At 36.7% G+C, this 21,908-nt stretch overlaps 3 protein-coding genes across 3 annotated transcripts; all 3 read left to right on the top strand.

Annotated features, from left to right (window-relative positions):
- The first annotated feature begins 8,464 nt into the window (after window positions 1-8,464).
- Window positions 8,465-10,390, top strand: LOC122280633 (L-lactate dehydrogenase B-like). Its single transcript, XM_043091611.1, has 2 exons — window positions 8,465-9,301; window positions 9,685-10,390. The coding sequence occupies exons 1-2, from the start codon at window positions 8,693-8,695 to the stop codon at window positions 10,126-10,128; spliced, it is 1,053 nt and encodes a 350-aa protein (XP_042947545.1). The 5' UTR covers window positions 8,465-8,692; the 3' UTR covers window positions 10,129-10,390.
- Window positions 10,391-14,200: 3,810 nt separating this feature from the next.
- On the top strand, window positions 14,201-16,393 carry LOC122280377 (NADH dehydrogenase [ubiquinone] 1 beta subcomplex subunit 8, mitochondrial). The gene is made up of 4 exons (XM_043091253.1): window positions 14,201-14,433; window positions 14,585-14,671; window positions 14,791-14,886; window positions 16,091-16,393. Exons 1-4 carry the CDS (start codon window positions 14,296-14,298, stop codon window positions 16,148-16,150), a joined length of 381 nt encoding a protein of 126 aa, XP_042947187.1. The 5' UTR covers window positions 14,201-14,295; the 3' UTR covers window positions 16,151-16,393.
- A 3,290-nt stretch (window positions 16,394-19,683) lies between these two features.
- LOC122280670 (14 kDa proline-rich protein DC2.15-like) lies at window positions 19,684-20,423 on the top strand. Its single transcript, XM_043091647.1, has one exon. It carries the CDS (start codon window positions 19,770-19,772, stop codon window positions 20,157-20,159), a length of 390 nt encoding a protein of 129 aa, XP_042947581.1. The 5' UTR covers window positions 19,684-19,769; the 3' UTR covers window positions 20,160-20,423.
- Window positions 20,424-21,908: the final 1,485 nt, after the last annotated feature.

Raw genomic sequence — 21,908 nt, 5'->3', positions numbered from 1 at the left:
ATTAGCTTTCAGCTCCCATATGGTGATTATTTGAAATTTACGAGAAGTAAACTAAAAGAAAAGCCGGTAGTTATATCGGCAATTCAAGCGAGAAGAGAGATTGCTTGTGGAGCGGATGCCTTTTTAGTCCAAATGGTGTCTACACCATCTGAGAAGAAGTCATTGGTAGATATCCCAGTTGTGGAAGAATTTCCTGACGTATTTGTGGATGACTTGCCTAGGCTACCCCCTGTTCGTGAATTGGAGTTTGTTATTAACTTGGAACCTGGAGCGGCCTCTGTGCATAAAGCCCCTTACCGTATGGCACCAGCTGAATTAAAAGAGTTGAATGTTCAGTTGCAAGAATTGGTAGATAAGGGGTTTATTCAACCAAGTACTTCGCTATGGGGTGCACTAGTGCTGTTTGTTAAGAAGAAAGATGGTACTCTCAGAATGTGCATTGATTATCGAGAACTCAATAAGGTAACCATCAAGAATAAGTATCCTCTTCCACGGATCGACGATTTATTTGATCAGTTTCAAGGAGCAGCTGTATTCTCGAAGATTGATTTGAGATTAGGATACTACCAGTTGCGGATAAGAGATAAGGATATACCCAAAACTGCTTTTAGATCGATATATGGGCATTATGAATTTAAGGTGATGCCTTTTGGGTTAGCCAATGCCCCTACAGCTTTTATGGATTTAATGAATTGGGTATTTCGACCTTATTTGGATTCCTTTATGGTGGTTTTCATTGATGATATTTTAATTTATTTCCGAGATTTTGAAGAGCATGCTTATCATATTCGTTTAGTACTTGGAAAATTAAGAGAATACCAGTTGTATGCAAAGCTCAGCAAATGTGAATTTTGGTTGGAAGAAGTTAAATTTCTCGGACATGTAATTTCTCGAGATGGTGTGGCTGTTGATCCTAACAAGGTGGAAGCTATTTTGTCATGGCAACATCCAACGACCGTGCGTGGGATTCGGAGTTTCTTGGGACTTGCCGAATTTTATCGAAGATTTGTAGAGGGATTTTCTCGCTTATCCGGACCTCTCACTGCTTTGACTAGAAAGAATGCAGAATTTATTTGGTCAGACAAGTGCGAGAGAAGTTTTCAAGAATTTAAGAAGAGATTGACAACTGCACCAGTATTGGCACTTCTAGAACCGCATAAGCCGTTTGTAGTTTTCAGTGATGCGTCTAAATTTGGATTGTGATGTGTTCTTATGCAGGAGGGACGAGTTGTTGCTTATGCATCTTATCAGCTAAAAGATCACGAGAAGAATTATCCGACGCATGATTTAGAATTGGCTGCGATTGTGTTTGCTCTTAAGATCTGGCGACACTATTTGTATGGAGAAGTTTGTGAAGTCTACACCGATCATAAGAGTTTGAAACATTTGTTTTCTCAGAAGAATCTGAACATGAGGCAGAGGCGATGGCTAAAGTTAATTAGTGATTACCAGTGCGAGATCAAGTATTATCCAGGGAAGGCAAATATAGTTGCAGATGCTTTGAGTCGAAAGTTGCACTTGGAAGATGAAGCTAAATTGTCAGGATTGGATTCTTTACTTTGCGGGATGAGAAGACTTCTTATTGAAAGTTCACAACAAGAGGAAGTGTTATCTTCAATTCTTGATATTCGAGTAGTTGATTTTAAGAAATTGAAGACTCTTCAAATGAAGGACCCGAAACTATTAGATATTAGAAAAAGAGTTAGAAAATCTAAAGGGACATTGCATTATAGTATGGATAAGGATGAAATTCTTCGGTTCCGAGATCATAGAGTAATCCCCAAAGATTCGGACTTCAAAGAGCGAAGTATGGCAGAAGCTCATGCGGCCCCTTATTCAATTCGACAGTACGAAGATGTATCGGGATTTGAAGAAAAATTATTTGTGGGAAGGGATGAAGAAGGATATCACCTTGTATATTGAGGGATGTCATACATGCCGTCAAGTTAAGGCCGAACATGAAAGACCCGCTGGTATGCTTCAACCCCTCCCTATTCCTGAGATAAAATGGGACGACATTACGATGAATTTTGTAGTGGGCTTACCGAGGACTCCTAGTGGAAAGAACTCGGTTTGGGTGATTGTTGACCGGTTAACTAAGAGTGCTTATTGCCTGTTAATAACATTGATTCCTTGGGTAAGTTGACTCGCTTGTACGTAAAAAAGATAGTGCGGTTGCACGGTATACCGAAGAGTATTGTATCGGATCGGGACCCAAGGTTCACATCTCAGTTTTGGAAAAGTTTGCAGGCAGCATTGGGTACTAAGTTTAAGTTTAGTACTGCATATCATCCTCAGACGGACGGTCAATCAGAGCTCACTATTCAGACCCTTGAAGATATGTTGTGAGCATGTGTTATGGAATTACAAGGAAGTTGAAAAAATCATTTGCCGCTCATAGAATTTGCTTATAATAATAGTTTCCATGCGTCCATCCAGATGACTCCTTATGAAGCTCTTTACGGGAGGAAGTGCATATCGCCATTGTGTTGAGATGAAGTCGGGGAGAATAAAATAGTTGGGCCTGAAATAATTTAAGAGATGCAAAGTCAAGTTCGGATTATAAGGGATAAAATGGCGGCAGCTCAGAGTCGTCAGAAAAGTTACGCAGATACAAGAATGAGAGATTTATCTTTCGAAGAAGGTGATTGGGTTTATCTCAAAGTCTCTCCCATGAAAGGAGTTAAGCGTTTTGGTAAAAGTAGGAAACTGGATCCGAGATATATTGGCCCTTTTCAGATTTTGGAGAATGTAGGATCTGTTGCTTATAGAATTGCATTGCCAGAATATTTTAAGGAAATTCACGATGTCTTCTATGTATCATCCTTGAAGAAGAGTTTTGGACAATAAGAGCCGCGCTTTGTCAACCCAGAGCGTATTCAGCTGCAACCGGATCTTACTTATGAGATTGTTCATTCATAGATTATGGATTGGAAAGAGTAACAGTTAAGATTCAAGACGATACCCTTGGTAAAGGTGGCATGGGGAGATCCGTTAGCTTAAGATTTCTCCTAGGAGAGAGAAGCAGACATGAGAGAGTAGTATCCCTATTTGTTTGAGTAAATGACGGTACGTTTCTTAAACTTGGCCTCAGTGGAATCTTGTGGATTGCCTTAAAGTTAGTGTTTGATCTTGCAAATTTCGAGGATGAAATTTATTTTAAGGGGGGAGGATGTGATACCCCGTTTTTACGTATATTTTCACTGAAGGAGTATTTTAATTTAATTAAAATATTAGTTCTTTTATTTTAAATTATCGTATTTTAATTAGATTTATTTAATTGTAATATTTGTTTTGTGGAGCTTTCTTAATATTAATTATCGTTTTGAGTTTAAATTGCTGTGTAATTTATTTTAGTTTGTTTTTGGATTTAAAATTTAGTTGTTAATTTTTACTAGTTATTTATTATATTTTAGATTGATGTAATGTTTAAATTATTTTAATCGTTTTATATCTTTTAAAATTATTTTCGTCGGATCAGTTTCTGGACTCCAGAGGTGAGGATTGGACCTCATTTCTTTTCCTCATCATTTCTTTTTCTCTTTTTCTTTTTCTTTTCTTTTCTTTTCTTTTTTTTTTTCTTCTTCTTCCCCATCGTTCTTCTCCCTCGCGCGATACGTTCTCTCTCTTCTCACTATCGCCATTTTGCTTCTCTGCCCAGACCGCCACCGTTCGGCCACCGTGGCCTACACCACCTATCCAGTTTTCTTTCCCTCCGACCAGTGAACCTTTCCACTAAATTTCACCTCCATCCGAGTCACCGTTAGCCGCCATGAGCTCCTCCAAGCCGCACGGTTTTTGTGCTTTTCTGCCGCCGTCTTTCCACCTCCGGCCACAATCTCTTCACCACTTCATCACCTATCTCTTGCCGTCCTAAACCACCAATTTCCAGCTCCGATCCGTTGTCGGAGCAGCTCCCACGAGCTCATCTTTGTTTTGCCATTTTTTCGCTTCCACCGCTATCCACGGCCAACTCTCACTTCCATTAGTTTCATAAACACCTCTAGGTCATTCTCTATCAATGCCAAGTCTTGATTTATCCCTGTTCAAAAGTGGGTATTTTACAACCCACGACCACAATATATTTTACACTGTTATGTTGCTTTTTCTCCGCCATTTGCAACTCCTTGATCTTTCAAAAATTATCATATAGCGCTGTAAGTATTTTTCAAACTCTATTTTAGATTTAAATATATTATTATTTTTACAATAAATTCATTGATTGGTTGGTTATTCCGGACTGAGTCTGAGGAGTTGGATGGATTTGAGGACGGAGTTGTTTGGTTATTGTTGATATTGTTATTTGTTGGACAAATTATGTCTTGAGGTGTGCATTGCATGGTACATTTATGTGCATATATTAAACTGAGAAAAATTAGTTTTATCAGTGTAAATAGATTTTTGGGTGCATGTGTATCACGACCCCAAGCCGGGATGGGGTATTATCTCGGTGGAGCTCCTCTGGTCACTCGGGAGTGGATAATACTGAGTGACATTCCCTGGGTTATCGTTGGGTGACGACCAGATCGCACGATACAGTAACGCTGTCGTGTCGACTCCGTAGTCCCTAGGTTGGCGGGGACTAGAAGATGGCCTGGTCCAGGTACGCGCTAGGCGCGAGACTGTGTATCGCTCGTTTAGGTGTCACATGCGTAGTCGTTACCTGTGATGTGATATAGGAGCCAGAGTGTGCGGATGATCCCTAGGGAGATCATGGTACACGCAATAAATTGGAACGAGTTTTGGATATTGGATACGGGCATTTTTCTGGAAAAATGACGAGGTTTTGTTTGAGGTTATTGTGATCCATTTTCTGAAAAAATGGTGGTTTCTTTGGTTTGGACCATTATCTGAGATAATGGCAAGGACTGGTTTTAAAAGATATGTTTTTGGGCCAAAATGAGTTTTTTAGCGTGCGTGGAAAAAATGTGAATTTATGGAATATGTGCATTTGGCATTCTTTCATGCATTTTGTTGAGTTTAATATATTTTTATCTTGTGGCTTTTGGAATATTACTTACCTGCGGCACCATTTTGGTACCGTAGATTTTGATGCAAATGTTGAGGAAGAGGAAGAGGCTGAACCCGAGGAGGCGGCTCCGCCAGAGTTTTGACTTGAAGTCTTTTATGTTTAAAAATTATCTCTACTAAATTTAAGTCTTGTAACTTGGTTTGAAACAATATTTGAGACTTGTAATATTTTATTATGTGTGGTTTAAACGGATTTGTATTAAACAAAAATTCTGGTACTTATTTATAAAAATTTTATTATCCACTGCGTGATTTTATAGTACACTTGTTGCATGTACACACACTTGGCACTTGGCGATGGGATGTGTGACCCGTGTTGTCATCGTCTGGACGCTTTGATTTCCACGTGTCCGTACGTGAGAGTTGGGGGCGTCACAATAGGTAATGTGATGTAGTTTTTCCATTGGGCATTACAAATGATATCAAAATCTATCCCAACAAAAAATGCAAGATTTGAGCCGTGTTATTTACAATGGATCTATTGCGATACCATATTATGATAAATGATAAGAGTATGTGGTGTATGAGATATCACATTATTTGGAAAGAAGAAGTTCTTACTCTTTATAATGGTCTAATGTGACTCAAATTATATTATTGACTAGTCATTTTGAAATATAGCCTATGTGGTTTGAGTCTTCAATTAGAACATTACAAAATGGGATTTCGTCGCCACAAAATGGCAAGCAACTCTAGAGTAAGTAGAGAATGCTAAACTTGTGATCGCAAGAATGAACGTTCCGTAGAATCAAAACACTAAAATGTGACATGAGAATTACAATTTTTCCATAAATACTTCTAATTAGCGTGAATCTCATAATCATAAAAAGACTATCTATTCAATCATAAAAAGAATTACAATTTCTTAAGTAGATAGTAATCTCGAAAAAGAGAGAGAGAAGAGTAACCACACCACATGTAGGAAGATATGAATGCGGTCTCTTTTATTTTTGGTGGACATATGAATGTTTGAAACTTCCGGTTTAGATATGGGAAACCATGTTCTTAGACTCGTAAAAAAGTCTTCTTTGCCGTTGGTTATATTGGAATTAGGCTTACTCCTTTAGAGAGCAACTAATATTTTGATTTATTTACTAATTTATTGCAGAATGGGACCACCTATATATAGTCTTCAGTACCATTCATCATCTATTGCAGGGGATTCAAATCTCTCAAGTTTCAACTATTAGAGCTGATGTCTCCGTAAATATTTATCTAATAAAAATAAACCAACACTTTGTTTTGACCTTTTTCTTTTTGAAAAAGTTTCCGTATACCTTTTTTCTCACTTTAAATATGCTTAAGCAATGCGACAATATTTCTATTATTTCCGGTCATATAATTTCTTAGAGTGCTGCTAGGGTGCCGTGCCATCTTGGCCAAATTCCATTCTTTAATTATTATTATTTTATATATATATATTTAATTTTTTTAAATATTTTTAAAAAATATAAAAAAAATATCAATACACTAATAGTTACTTCCTTAATCAATAAGTAAAAGAAAAAAAAATTAAATACACAAATAGCCAAAATGAAAGGGTAAAGTAACATTATTCAATTTCTTCGTATGATATTTTAAAATAATTTAAAATATGATATATATATATATAAACATCATTTTTTAATATATTTTAATTAAAAATATATATTCTCAGTTTTCTTTCACATAATAATTTATCTAATGATAAAAGTGTTAAAACATAAATATAAATAATAAAATTAATAATTTTCTTTCAGTTTAAATTTTTAAAATAAGTAGTGATTTTATATGATATTATAATAATTTAAACTTTTAAAATAAGTAATAATTCACAAGGAGAAAATGAAAATCGAAACGAATTTGCAAAGCACGTCACAACATGAAGTTTATATCGAGAATAAAGTCTTCAACTTCTACTTTCACAAAATTAAATACAAATGAACCCAAATCGGAGATTTTTCTATTCAACTCAAATACCTCCCGTTCAAAAGCAAAGATATTCGACGCGTTTACATTACCATTTAGCTAGCTTTTGATTAGAGTGGGGTGGGTACCAAACCAAGAAATTTAGCCATATAGAACGTAAGGATCCGGCTGGCAGGTCGGGCTTTGATTGGAGTCGGTATAAGAAACCCACAAGAAAGCGGGCCTCTTCATCATGATGAATTCATTTCCTTGACTTTGCCTGCTGACCTAACGTGCACGAACACCGTGCGTATTGCGCACTCTGTTGATTCATTACTTTCCTTCGTTCTTCCCATTTTACTTGCTCTACAAACCTTGACTACCAGCCTACCGCGCCTGACCCTCACGATCCTTCTTGTCCGCGTTCAACACACACGCTAACATGGTGTGGGTCCTGACTCCTCTCCCTACGTGCATATTGTTGGTCCACTTGCATTGTCAAAAGCTTGTGCAATTTGTGTACTGAGTAGCTAGGGTTAATAATTCACCTTACCATGTCGGTTAAAGATTATGTTAAGTTGGATCGCGTCGAAAGTATATAAATTAGGAAAATGCTAGTCTGCCTTGGGTTTGTCCCTGGATTTGACCGTTAATATATATATATATATATATATATAGATATATATTTTTTAAATGGTTAAAATAATTACCACCAGTGAATGTGTGAGTATTTTTATAAAAAGAACTGATATAGAAATAAATTACATAAAAATAAACTCATAAATTAACTTGATTTCACTTGGTCCGTTAGATTTATTTTATATTAAAAGTAATTTTACAATCTGACATATTACATCAAGTTACGTCAGATTGTAGAATTACTTTTATGTAATTCTTTTATAGTTAATATATTTTTCTTTTTAAAAATACTTAAAACATATTAAAAAATGTTTAAAAAAATAGACAGATTGCACTAGCTAGCAGGCATGCCAAGAAATAAGAGCTGGGCAACACAATAGCACTGTCCTATAAATTAATTTAAGGAAAATGTTAATATGTTCTATGAGTTTGTCCCTTTATTTTAATTGTTCATGTATTTATTTATTTTTAATTTTTTTACCTAATAATTAAAAAAGTTACTTTTAATATATTTGTATATTTTTTTTAAATATTTAAATATATTAAAAATGTAAAAAAATAAACTAAAAAAGTAAAAGAGAAAGTTTGTGCTAATAGACACAGCTGGGCGGCACATTAACACCGCCCGGCCATTAATCTAATATAAAGTAATGAGTTGAAAGAAAAATATTATTTATTATTTCTTAATTATTTTATAGGTCAAACTAAATGTTAAAAGTATTATTTATTATCTTTATATATCTATCAATGAATGGACGAATATAATTTAAAAATAGAAATGAAAAGTAATAGAATATATAAGATTTTCATGGTAAAATAAAGTTGCCATTGGTTTAAATGCAAAAACCATGGTCCGTGGTAGACTTTACTTAGAGAGGGTGGTTAAAGCAAAAAGGCAAAGGGCGTTGGTACATACTTCCTAATGTTTCGGTCCAGGAGAAATAAGTTAAGTCGGTTGTTCTTTCATCGAGAACATTGAACGTTCTCCCTACTCCAACTGTTCTAGATCTTCTTTCTTTCCTTCCGATCAATATAAAAGTCCACAACTCCGCCATTGCTCTACGCAACAAATCCTACGTACAAAGTTATACAAACAGCTAAATCTCTTCCATCAATAATTTTCTCAGTTTTCATAATGCAGAAGAGTTCTTCAAACTTGTCATTGGGACCGGGAGGCCTGGACCTAACCCAGGCCTTCTTCAAGCCCATCCACAGCGCCGCTCCTCCCTCCCCGACCAAACGCCACACCAAGATCTCGGTCATCGGAGCCGGTAATGTGGGCATGGCCATAGCCCAAACCATCCTAACCCAAGACCTCGCCGACGAGCTCGTCCTCGTCGACGCCAAGGCTGAAAAGCTCCGCGGCGAAATGCTCGACCTTCAGCATGCCGCCGCCTTCCTCCCCCGCACCAAAATCATCGCCTCAGTCGATTACTCTGTCACCTCGGGATCAGATCTCTGCATTGTCACGGCCGGGGCCCGCCAAATCCAAGACGAGTCTAGGCTGAACCTCCTCCAGAGGAATGTGGCTCTTTTCCAGAAGATCATACCCCCGCTCGCGCAGTACTCCCCCGAATCTATTCTGCTGATCGTTTCCAATCCCGTGGATGTGCTGACTTACGTGGCATGGAAGATATCCGGTTTCCCGTCGAACCGGGTTATAGGGTCTGGCACGAATCTGGATTCTTCCCGGTTTCGGTTCCTCATTGCAGATCATCTTGACGTCAGTGCTCAGGATGTGCAGGTGAGTGCATGGAGCTCCAAGTTCCGTTTAAGCAGACAGTACTGCTCCGTCGGATAATGTTTGTTTGAAAACATAACATCGATTTTCATTTTTTTCAAGATATATGTCATTTTAGTTTTACTTGAGAAGCCATGCAAGTTTGGTCGTAACTAGTAAGGTTATAACTTATACTAACAATTGACAAAGTGTTTTGAATTTTACATCCATTCGTGGGAAATTTGAGAAAGATTTACAAGTTTCTTTACACTTGGCTTTCATTGATCCATTTATGTTGTGATAACCTTTTCTACTAAGTACGAAAACGACTAAATAAAGCCCATATATATGAGGAACAGCAGCTTGCTTAGCTAACCCACCGTTTGCTTCATGATTAATTAATGTAGGCTTTCATAGTTGGGGAGCATGGTGATAGCTCGGTGGCGCTATGGTCGAGCATAAGTGTCGGCGGCGTGCCCATACTGAGCTTCCTAGAAAAACAACAAATCGCTTACGAAAAGGAAACCTTGGCGAATATTCACAAAGCGGTCATCGGCGGTGCTTACGAAGTGATCAGCCTCAAGGGGTACACGTCGTGGGCGATTGGGTACTCGGTGGCAAACCTGGCTCGGTCCATACTCAGAAACCAGAGGAAGATCCACCCAATATCCGTACTTGCAAGGGGGTTCTATGGAATTGAAGGTGGGGACCTGTTCTTGAGCTTGCCGGCACAGCTTGGTAGGGTCGGTGTCCTGGGCGTCGCCAACGTTCATCTCACGGATGAGGAGGCGCAACAGCTGAGGGAGTCGGCTAAGACCATCCTCGAGGTGCAAAACCAGTTGAAGATATGACACATGAGTACTCGCAGTGGACCGGTAGCTACCTTTTGCATCAGCATGCATGTCATGTGTGGAGACTTTAGGAGTTTGAAATGTTCTGCCGTTGGGGAGCCAACTTAGGGCATGCATGTGTCCCTTGATTTTATATATTATGTGGACTAGTCTACTTAATATGCTTTGGTTAATTTCAGTTTATTTTCCCCGGCCAGTTTCGGTTTGTTTAACCGATCGATAACAATATATATATAAGCACAATAATTTACTTTGGTACGTACGTACGTATATTGCAAAACGTCCTTTTGTTACCAATAAGAATTAGAAAAGTACATATAATTTAAATTTTGAACCATAAGATCTTCAATATATAAGGTTTTACATATATAGGGGCAATCAATGATCAGTTCATTCATTCGTGCCCTTCATTCAATAGATCGCTTAGCTCAACTTCTCGGTTAATCTAGAACAAAATCTCATGTGGTAGTCGATCGATTTACATTTTATTTATATTTTTATCTTAATCTATCTTCTTATTTTGGATGTTATTGTATTTGTATATGATATGTTCATTTCTATGTTCATTATCGCTTATAAATATTTTCTCTATTTTAATATTTTGATTGCGGCTTATCTCCATCTCTAGACGTTGTTGTTTGAGAGTGATTTTTATTCCTCGGGAGCTGTAGATCGCCGGATGTTTTTTTTTTTTCAAAGGAAAGGTTGTGTATATAGAAATCGGGTAAGCAGGTAACGTGAAAGCTTTTATCAAATACATGAGTAAGGAGCTGACATTTCCTTAGTGTAAGTAGTTTTTATGAGAAAGAGTGTAATTCATCGCAATAAACAACAATAATAAGTTGGGGCCAATATTTGATAATAATGCTGCTTGTTTGATAGCCTTTATGTTTTTGAAAAACCTTTATCTCACCCATTAGAGATCATGGTGTTCTGGGGTTCCAATCCCTCCTGTTGTGGGCCAACAAGCTGGGAAGAGCCTTCCAGGGGAAGGAAAATCATGGACCTTTGTTTATATTAATTATTTTTGTTTTGAATTGATTAGGTGCTCTTTTACCTTAAAAATCATACGAAATTAGCCGCACATACAAATGATATAAATACTACCGTTGCTTTAGTGGTCGGCTATTAATTGATTGGTCATATGTTTAAATCCCATTTGGAGAGATTTGATTCATTCTGGATATTTTAATTCGGAATGAAATGATTCATTTTGATTGTACTGATTCTTCCCCCAACTATAGAAGAAATTTAGCGGAATTGCCACATATGAAATTGAGCACAATTTTGCAAAGAGATAGCCTACTTGGTTTTTGAGAAAAGGTGGGAAACATGCTCAATATCATTTGATTGAATACTTGATCTAGCTACTCATAGTTTGAAGAAACCTTCCACTTCAATTAGTAATTTTTTCATCCAAAAGCAAACATGAGATAACTTCCTCATGATGAGAAATTGTGCTAATCATTTTAATTTTCTATCAAAATAAATAACATAAATAGAGAGTGAACGGGATGGCTTTTATAAAATAAATTTTCATTTGATGATTAAAAAATCAGGTAGAAGTTAATCATGATGACATGCTACTATAGAGCAAATTTCAAAAAATTATATAAGATATAGATATGGACTAGAAGCTGTAGATATCATTATAGGTCAATCTATTGAAGAACCGGGCACTTAACTAACACGTTAGGAACTTTTCATACCCACAAACTATTCATAGGAGGTACTGCAAATATATATGAGCCCCTTCTAATGGAAAAATAAGATTCACTAAGTATCTGGTTCATCCCACAAGTGCACGTCATGTGCATTCCGCTTTTGTATATTATATAGACTTGTATGTAATTATTGAGAGTGATTTGCTTAGCTTGTCTATTGCCTCCCATTAAGAGAAAAAGAAACCAAAACGAACCCATATATATATAGAGTGAATGAGTGTTTATTATTAGTTACCCCTTGAGCTTGGTTTTAAGGTTTGGTGCAAGTAAACAAGGAAATACTTTAATTATAAAGAGATTGTACAAAAGTAAAATTATAAATTGATGTGATTTGATATGATATTAGATATGTTAAATTGTAAAATTACTTTTATTATAAAGTAGATCTAATCGATTTTATAATGTTATATCAATTTATAAGTTTTATTTAATATAATCCATCCGTGTTTGTAATACTCCTCAATAAAATTGATGTACTTTCTCTACAATAAATTGTCGCAACTTTGTCCACATAAAACCACGGCCACCTGTTTCACAGGAGATGGATCCTAGCTTTTTGGGGAGACCGAGATGGAGTGGATCAAGGTACTGGATGTGCGAAAATGCATGAAACATCATCCCTATTTTCTATATATGTTTAAGGATACGTTCATATGTTAGAGCTGATTTTAAATGATATATGAATAGTAATAAAAAAAAATAAAATAAAATTATAAATAATTTAAAAATATTAATAAACTGTTTATAAATAGGAATAACCAACTACTTTATTTACCAAACACAACCTTACTCGTTCGAGCACGGAGGCATTTATAAAGTCGAGATGCATGATGATCTCTAGGTTGCATTAATCCTTTACTCGAGACTCTTTGTTTCTTTTATTTTTTTCCTCCTGCAAAAAATGCAGAATTAGAATCAAGCACTCGGTTTGCATGTCTCATATTACTCAACTATTTTTTCAAAAAAAAAAAAAAGGAGTCCAAAATATAAATTACTACAAAACAAAACATGCTCATAAAATGATTTTACAAAGTTCTTGTTTTAACATTGTTATTGAAGAAGACAAATTTTTCTATGTTATCAAATTGGTTTTTTTCAAAAAAAAAAAAAAAAAAAAATCTTCTTTTCCTTTCAGCATAAGATAAAATAAAGAGAATATCTTCCCGTAGGTCACCTCGCTCTCCCCTAAAAGATGGCATCTAATAGAAAGTTTACATATAGACACTTCATTTACTAATAGTGTAGCTGCACTGAATAGGATTGAGATCTCATTTTCCCTCCCTCCTGCTCTCTCTCCTCTCCCTCAGGAACCACGGACCCTCCCTCGAGCCCTAGCCTCACCCCCTCCTTCCCTCCCGTAGAGCCAGAGCCCCACCCCCTCATTCCCTCCTGTCGAGCTCAAGCACGACCCCCTCATTCCGTCCCGTCGGGCTTGAGCGCCACCCCCTCCTTCCCTCCCGTTGAGCCCTAGCCCCACACCTGGCTTATCAATTTCTGCTACAAATACGATAGAAGCACATGATGCTTAATACAATTTGAAAATGCATTGGTTTGCTATGCAACAAAGGAAGTACATGATGCTTAATTCAATCTGAAAATCATTTACCATGTGCGATGGGTGAAGGGTGCGACGGGCTGGAGAGATTCGTCAGGTTGCGATGGGTGAAGGGTGCGACAGGCTGGAGATAGAAGCTGGCTGCGATGGGCTGGAGAGATTTGCCTGGCTGCGACAGTGTGACGGTGTATAGTGCAGGTGGAGTTGCGGCATTGTCAAGTGTAGAGGGGATTGCGGTAATGTGGGTAGTGGAAATCGTGATAGAGTGTATTTGATTTTACTATCCTATAATGTGGCTCATAAAATTTACATGAGGATTGCTAGCGTGTTAGAATTTTATTCGTTGCTGTTTAACTATTGAGAACGGAGTACTTGTTGAGAAGAGGGACCCAAAAATAAAATCTTTGAATTCAAACATAGATCTTGAATTTTTTCTTGAAAAGACGGTCAAGCCGTTTATATCTTTCTTTTTCTTTCAATAATTTTGTTTAAAATAAAGAAAATACAAATAAGAGAATACCATGGAAATGGTAAAATTAGAAAATAAACCCCTCAATTTATAAATTATAAATAAAATATCAAACATTTTATTCAAGTCACCCAGATTGATAATTTCTTTTTATAGAGAAACACATTTTCATAAAAAAAAAAAAATAAATAAAAAAAAATCAATGTATGGACAATAATATCATAAGGCAAGCCATGCAATCTGCTGACCCAGAATACTTTAGGGGCCCAATATACACTTCCACGGCCCAACAAAACTGGAACAACACTTCCAACGGTGTCGTGGAACCCCAGCCCCGCACATTGTACATACACCAGCGCGAGAGAGAGGTAAGTGTTTACTGTTTCGTTCCAAAAAACTGGCAAATCAAGGTTACGAAAATGGCAGGAAGATTGGGCAACATGGCTTCTAGAATCATGGGCGGAAACGGCGTCGTTTGTCGCTCTGCTGCCTCCTCTCTTCGCCTCCGTTCCGGGATGGGCCTCCCAGTCGGCAAACACCTCGTCCCCGACAAACCCGTGAGTACACTGACCCCTTTTACCCAAATCCCTAGAATTTCGATCCCACACACGGTTGAAGATTGTCCTCTTTTGTTTACAATTTGGGTAGCATTCAAAACAAAGACATCCAATTCCTAACAAGAATTTACTTTTTTTTCCCTTGTTTCAGGTTCCTGTCAATGACGAGCTGGTTTGGGACAACGGGACCCCATATCCTGAGCCCTGTATAGATCGCATTGCCGATACAGTTGGAAAGGTAATAAATTACTCCTACCCTCGGAGCTTCTATATCTAATTATCTTAAGTATGTATTTAGAAGATTTTGTAGAAATCGAAGTGCAATCGTATGTGTGTTTTTTTTTTCCCCGAAAACAGTATGAAGCATTGGCTTGGCTGTGCGGAGGTTTGAGCTTTTTCGCGTCTCTGGGATTGTTGGCTGTGTGGAACGATAAAGCCTCCAAGACACCGTTTGTAAGTCAAAAGCTCCAACTCGATCCTTTGTTTTTTCCAAATATATTGATTTGCTAATGATAGGTTGTCGTGTTATAAGGAACTTAGGTATGATTTGCTACATCTAGATTGATTTTTCACTTAGCGAATTTGTGTTTCCTTGTGTTATTCTGGGATGAGCTTCTTGCTATTTTTTTATGGCACAAAGAGATAGAAATTTAATTTTTTTAAGTAAATATTTGGAAAATATCAAGAAGGGAGTGTGATCAGGTAGAAGAGAAAATATGCAAAAATTGGTTTGTAGATGACACAGAAGATAGGATTTCTCAAAAATTGCAATGAATTTGAACATGGTTTCCTATTTGCATTGGTAAACATCCCAAAGAGATTTTTACCTCAATTTGATCTTAATTTGGGACCTCAAAGATGATTCAGTAGTTCTCAAGTGAATGAGCTCATGATGAATTAGGTTTCCTGCTTCTTGCAATACCTTGACAGAAATTTTACGTAGTTATCATATCAAGTAGATATCTTGGTTTTTATCTATAAAGTTCATGCTTTTGTTTAATTATTGTAGAAGTTGTTAACTTAGCTATAACCATCAATTTGCCTGCGATAGTAGAGCAACTTCATTGTTTCATGTGGCCCAATTGACATCTATTGATACTGTTGGGTGCTTTAAACTCATGGAGCAGTTGCAAAAGGTTTGATTCCTCTGCTTAATTATTGAACGTTATATACAAATGAGAGTGATCTTTTCAAAAGGATGATCTACTGCAGAACCCTGTTGCTGTTTTGAAGAGTTAGTTTTGAAGTTGATCTCCAACTCGAACACCTTAAAATGTGGCCCATTGGATGAAAGAACAGATGAAAGTGGTCTTTGATGTTTGAACTTCTTCAAATTTAGCAAATCCCCAGAATTGACCCATTAAAAAAGAAAACAACTTTAAATTGCACCAGTAGAAATGAAACAAAATATGATGCTAAAACTAGTTCTTTTAGATGCTTAAACGATAATGCATACAGCTTGAATTGCTATTATGTTAGGAAGTGTATGGGTCCTCTGCCCATGCACTGAATCTGGTAGATCTATATGTTTCCTGTATCAAATTCTGTCTGTATATTCATTTCTATATGGTACTTGTAGATCTTTTGCTCTTTACCCAACACATTTATAAATAACTTATTACTTTCTGATTTCATTTCCTTTTTTTCTGTTGAGCAGACACCAAAAGTCTACCCATACGACAACCTGCGAGTGGAGCTTGGTGGTGAACCTAATTAGATCCACGGGCAACTAATTGAACAGTTCTTGTTGTTCCGTTTGTGTGGTGTCCCCTTTATTGTTTTCCGTTTTTGTATGCTTTTGGAGCCTGAATGGTTAAAATAATGTGCCATGTCTATGTGTCAGCAAAACAAACATCCGCAAACATGAAGAAAATTTTGATTTTGCTTGAATGAGTTTATGTTGTTATTTACTAAAGACGCATAATTTCATGTTTTATTTATGATTACTGTATGTTGTAAATGTGTATTGTGTTGCAGTATTTGGGATAGGCTATCGGTCGTCACAGAGGAAACCTGCAATATGGTGGTGTAAATCTACGAGAACGGTACTAGTGTAAAATGCTTATTTTGGGTGTGTAAATAAGCATTTTGTCACTGATTAAATGTAAACAGTAAAAAAATCAAGGATAAATGAAAATGATGGGGGAATGAATAGCGTCTTGAGGAGCAGCTGGATAAAATGGAAGATATCCATTTTGAAGCTTACATGGTGGCATAAATCAAAAGGAGTTGTTGTGATATGGTCTCCACGCAGGGATAGCCAACATTTTTTAAGTGTGTGACTGTGACTTGACAATTGACATGTAGAGTGGTGCCTGGATATAGCTTGTTGTTTGTGTTCTATTGTGCCAATCAGTGTTGTCTTTTCGCGACATATTTAGCTTTCGATTTGCTTCTTTCTTTTGTCCGATCGATCATTAGCTTTTAATCTACTTGAATGTATTTATGCTTCCCGCATCTGGCAAAATTCTGGGGCGACTGGTGCAGAACTATGACCTCTTTCGTGGAGGAGCGCCTCCTCCTCCCATGCCTAAGTTTTACCTCTTCCTTGGTCTCTTCACAACTGTCTCATGTTAATTATGCATCTCTCATGCTCATGCGAGAGTAGTGATTTTGCAAAGGCTTTTTTGGCTCGTGTTAAAGAAACTCTAATTTTGGGCAATTTGACATTTATGAATTTCGAAGTTAATATTGGGGACTAACTCCTGCTTTATATAATCTTTTATCGTTAATTCCATTAATATTTCTTGAGAGAAAACAAAAGTTGCGACCGCTTTACAACTGGATGGTGATCTGGCATAAATGTTAGAATTCCTCCTGTAAATTTTTAACTCTAGCACATATGACATAACTGAGTTCTGTCGGGTGATTGACCGCATAATAACACATCCACCTTGGGTATCTCTACGCATGCGCCCAGTGCTTGCGACAGTGGCAACTCGCAAGGCCAACTTCATGTAAAGAGCGTATATACTGAGAAATAATATTTATAATCGTAATTATATAAGTAGCGTGTAGTTATTTAAAAAAAAAATGAATTAACATGAGATTCATATAAAAAAAAGTTAATTTTTTAATCATAAACTTTATTTTTTTCAAAGCGATTACGTAACGTTTATAATTTCACGATTATATGTAGCTTGCTCGATATATATATATATATATATATATATATATATATGACAAGCAATTAGGGTGATCTGTACTCGATCTGTAATGTTGGTTGCTTGCGTCGTACCTCGATCGATTCAAACTAATCTTTCATTTCATTTATGGATCTGCTGCATATTTTCCAGTAGGATTTGTCATTAATTTGCAAGTGCTGTCAAAGATTTATTGTCACTATCACATAGACCTCGATGATCATGAGCTGCAAATTGGATTCATCGATGATCACAAAGGTGACGGCTTGTAGGTTTGTGGGTTCATGATCAGGCAGGTCTAATCATCTTGATTCTCGGTGCACGAGTAATATGTCGCGACGCGAGTGATGCTACAAACATGAGAAAGGATTCATGGAAACCGGAATCCATTCCTCCGTGTGATGTCCGTTCGGTAGTCCTTCCGGACAGCTAAGGTTTTCTTTTCCTTCTCCTCATTTTACATATTATTTTAATTATTTTAATATTTTTTAAAATTATTTTTAATTTTATTTCTATTAAATTAATTCAATTTTTCTATTCATCATTTATATACCACATATTTGATAAGAAAAAAAAAATTAAAAAATCATGTGTAGCGTATAGTGTAGAGATGATGAGTAAAATTTTTCGACTATTAATTATGATTAGTGATGATCTCACAACTCATAATTTCTTTTTTTGAATTAAGAAACTCCTATGTATGGTACAATTAATTATCTTTAGCTAGATGGTACGATGTTCTTGGTGACATAATATAGAAAGAGTAATATTAGGTTTAAGTTTTAAATAGACAAATGTTATACAAGTTTTTTTGGTTAACAAGCGGATCTCATTAATAAAAAATAATATTTTTTTGAGATGTAGCATATTTTTTTACAAAGACTTGCATGTAAGAGGTTTTTCAATTTTGAACTTTTACAAATCATTTGAAAACCTTTGAAAACCCGATCACATATATAGCATGTACTCATCCCTTGGTACGTAACGATAAAAGGTGCACTTAGTTATGAAAAAGTACTGAGAACCTTTCATTTATTTTTTTAAGGCATTTTCAATCCTATCAACTACTCCTACTTTCAATCCAATCATACATGTTTTCACATGGCACATGGGTTTTTCTGTTTGGCTGAAAATGAAACTTAGAAAATTGAATAGTCGTAATATTCTTGATCACAAAGATTCGTACCAACATTGGAAATGGAAGTTAGTAGATTTGTATATACTGACTAGCTAGCTATAGGTTACTCATGTAATTAGTAAATCCAAGCGTGATTTGATCCCAACTTAACAAGCTTCAAAGTTACTCGATCCCGAGTTTAGTCACCTGCATCAGGGTCATTTGTGACCCTGTACCCAGAGATCATACTCTATTAATTATACGAGATCAGCAGTAAGAGCAATAGCTTTACAATTGAGCCTGAGCATCTAGAGATCATAATGATCCCCATGACATGTGCATCGCCCTGGTAGCTGGAGATTAGAAAGCCTGTAGCGTTCTGAATTGTAGTTATATGTAAACCAGCATTGTAAACAAACAGAACCATGTCTGTCTGTTGGAGCGAATTGGATGATCGATCGGGCCGAGGGCTGTCCCCTTTTCCCCTCAGTACTGCTAGCTTGCTCCCTCTGTTAAAAGATAAAGAGCGAATAATTACCAGTACCCAGGGCCATGAATTTATAGGGTTTTTGTTTCCCTGACAAAAAACACCATTGAATTATGTACAAAACTTAATTTAACCTCTCGTCTGTTCGGTTATATTATTGTAGTTCGATCTTATTCACCAGAAGATCAAAGCAAAGTACTAAATGGAATAGATCGAGAAAATAGACTGCACTATATAATAATCATGTACACTTTATTTTACATGACCTATATATATATATATATTATGTTGTTTTCTAGAAAGGCAATTGACAGCTAACAATGAAGAAAACTCCAAGACTCCATATATAGTCAGTGCCAAATGCTTGTCCTTCATGTTGCACTGCCAGGTTGTGCTGGCTAGTGGGTATTACCTTCCAATGTGCCCACATGGGTTCCGTTTTAGGCCATAAAGGAAAAACGAGGAAATTAAAGCACATTCATCTCCTATAAAACCCTAGGCTCACTTCATCAAATGCACACTCAAAGTTGCTGTAGAGTCCTTTCCCTATTTCACAAACCATCCAATAATTATTTTGACTTTCTGTGAAATGGCTTCTAAGACTCTTGCATCCGGTGCCCTCCTCCTCTCTCTCAACCTCCTTTTCTTTGTTATGGTCAGTTCTACTGATGTCCCTTGCCCACCACCCCCAAAGGGTCACAAACACCACCATCACAAGCCCACTTGCCCCAAGGACACCCTTAAGTTGGGGGTGTGTGCCAACTTGTTGAATGACTTGGTACACCTTGTTGTCGGTACCCCACCAAAGACCCCTTGCTGCAGCCTCATTGAGGGTCTTGTGGATCTCGAAGCAGCTGTTTGCCTTTGCACCGCCATTAAAGCTAATATCTTGGGCATCAACCTCAACGTCCCTCTGTCATTGAGCTTGCTGCTGAACTACTGCGGAAAGAAGGTCCCCACTGGCTTCCAGTGCGCATAAATCTACACTAGATTTCACCATCTATCGTTTACTATTTATTTTAATTTCCTACTTCCCCATCGATCCATTTAATCGTGTGATTGGGCCTCTGGCTTGTTTCTTTACGTATGCTATAAGCATTTATATATCAATAATTTGTTGCTGTTTCATTGTTTCGATGGATGCAAGGTTCCTCACCTTCGTCTATTTTTGACTAAGTAGGGATCATCGGATGCTGTAAAAATAAGCTCATTTTTTCAGAATGAAGTGAATTATTTGTGTTCATTGTGTTTACTTCTTGCTCTCTAATTAGTATAGCTTGCGATTAGTTCCATCTAGAAAGAATTTATGCTGTTTCAATCTTCTGTACAATGATGTGGAGGAGATTATGGGGATTCTTTAATCTGCTTTAAGATTTGGTTCCTAGCTAGGAAAGCTCGATTCAATCAATGGTTCTGAGTCATGATTGTGATCTCTACTCCTCACGCATGGGTGTAATTTATTGTTCCCCAAGATGGAAGAGAACAGAATTTATATTCCTCTCTTTAATATCATCTGTACTTGTCAAAAAAAAAAAAAAACAAAAAAATGTTTCAGAAAAGCCGCTTCCAATCAGATTAATATGGGGGCCTTCTCATTCATTCCGTAGATCTAGCAGCGGAAACAACAGCATGCTAAGATGCTATATAGGTCTTGGAGGACAGCAAACTACTTTTTTGTAAATAATATTTATTAAGGATCATATAAATGGACACCTAATAAAAGCAAATGGAATACTAGCTACTAGATTGATTGGTGAATTTGCAGTAGAAAGTAGAAACGAACGAAGCCCTATGTTCTTTAATATGCAGCTCACTTAATATGCATTAATAGAGGGGAAAAAAGAGAGATTGTCATCACTAGTGCGTAATTAATAACAAATCAAGCAGGAAGCACATGAATCGATCGTCTCAATATGGCAGCTGATCTCCTTGAGAGCGTTCAATATAATTATATAGTGTAGGTATCATAGTAATCTGTAACAAAGTGAAGCACGTACTTACAACTGCAGAACACGAGACTTCTATAAGACTACTTGCATCTCGTCTCAACAAATGGCATGGAAATTAAATCGTTGCATCGATCGCATAGACGTTGGATCTTGCTGTTATCTCCCCAAGACTATGGCTTGTTTTTGAAATTTCCATCAAGATATTTTCCGTGTATGGAGCTAATTAAATTCGTCGACTATGATTTTCTGGTTTCTAAAGAATTGCATGTGACAGAAAGTTGAGACTTTGATTAAGATATTGGAGGTTTGAGTAGATCAGATACCTATCGTTAGTGCAATCCTCACTTTGCACTCTCCTATATACTGTTTTCAGTATACATTTCCTACACCACTCTCTGTTCGATACCATATATGAATTCTCCGTACGCATAATCAATGGCTTCATGATTTATACTTGTATCTGCTCCTTTGTTTACAAGGAAAATCCAAATATTTCTTTTCCACATCTTCCATCTTGAAAAAATATCCCTGAAAATTCCCATTCACAATGATAAATTTATTTTCAAAATTATACGTAAAAAGTGATTAACTTAATTGTTCAATGTTAATGTACGTGGCAGCTGAATATATAAAGCTAGTAATTTATACGATATTGTATTCTTAAATCTTCTAGGAGTGTGACTGTTATGATCAAGGCTTTCATTACCTTGATAAATTTCCCAACAAACAAAATCAAAAGAAAAATCTTACTCCATTGATTCAATTTCAGAACTGTTAGC

This window comes from Carya illinoinensis, chromosome 11 (genome assembly GCF_018687715.1).
Source record: "Carya illinoinensis cultivar Pawnee chromosome 11, C.illinoinensisPawnee_v1, whole genome shotgun sequence".
NCBI classification, from domain to species: domain Eukaryota; kingdom Viridiplantae; phylum Streptophyta; class Magnoliopsida; order Fagales; family Juglandaceae; genus Carya; species Carya illinoinensis.
This window is presented reverse-complemented; position numbering and strand designations above follow the sequence as displayed.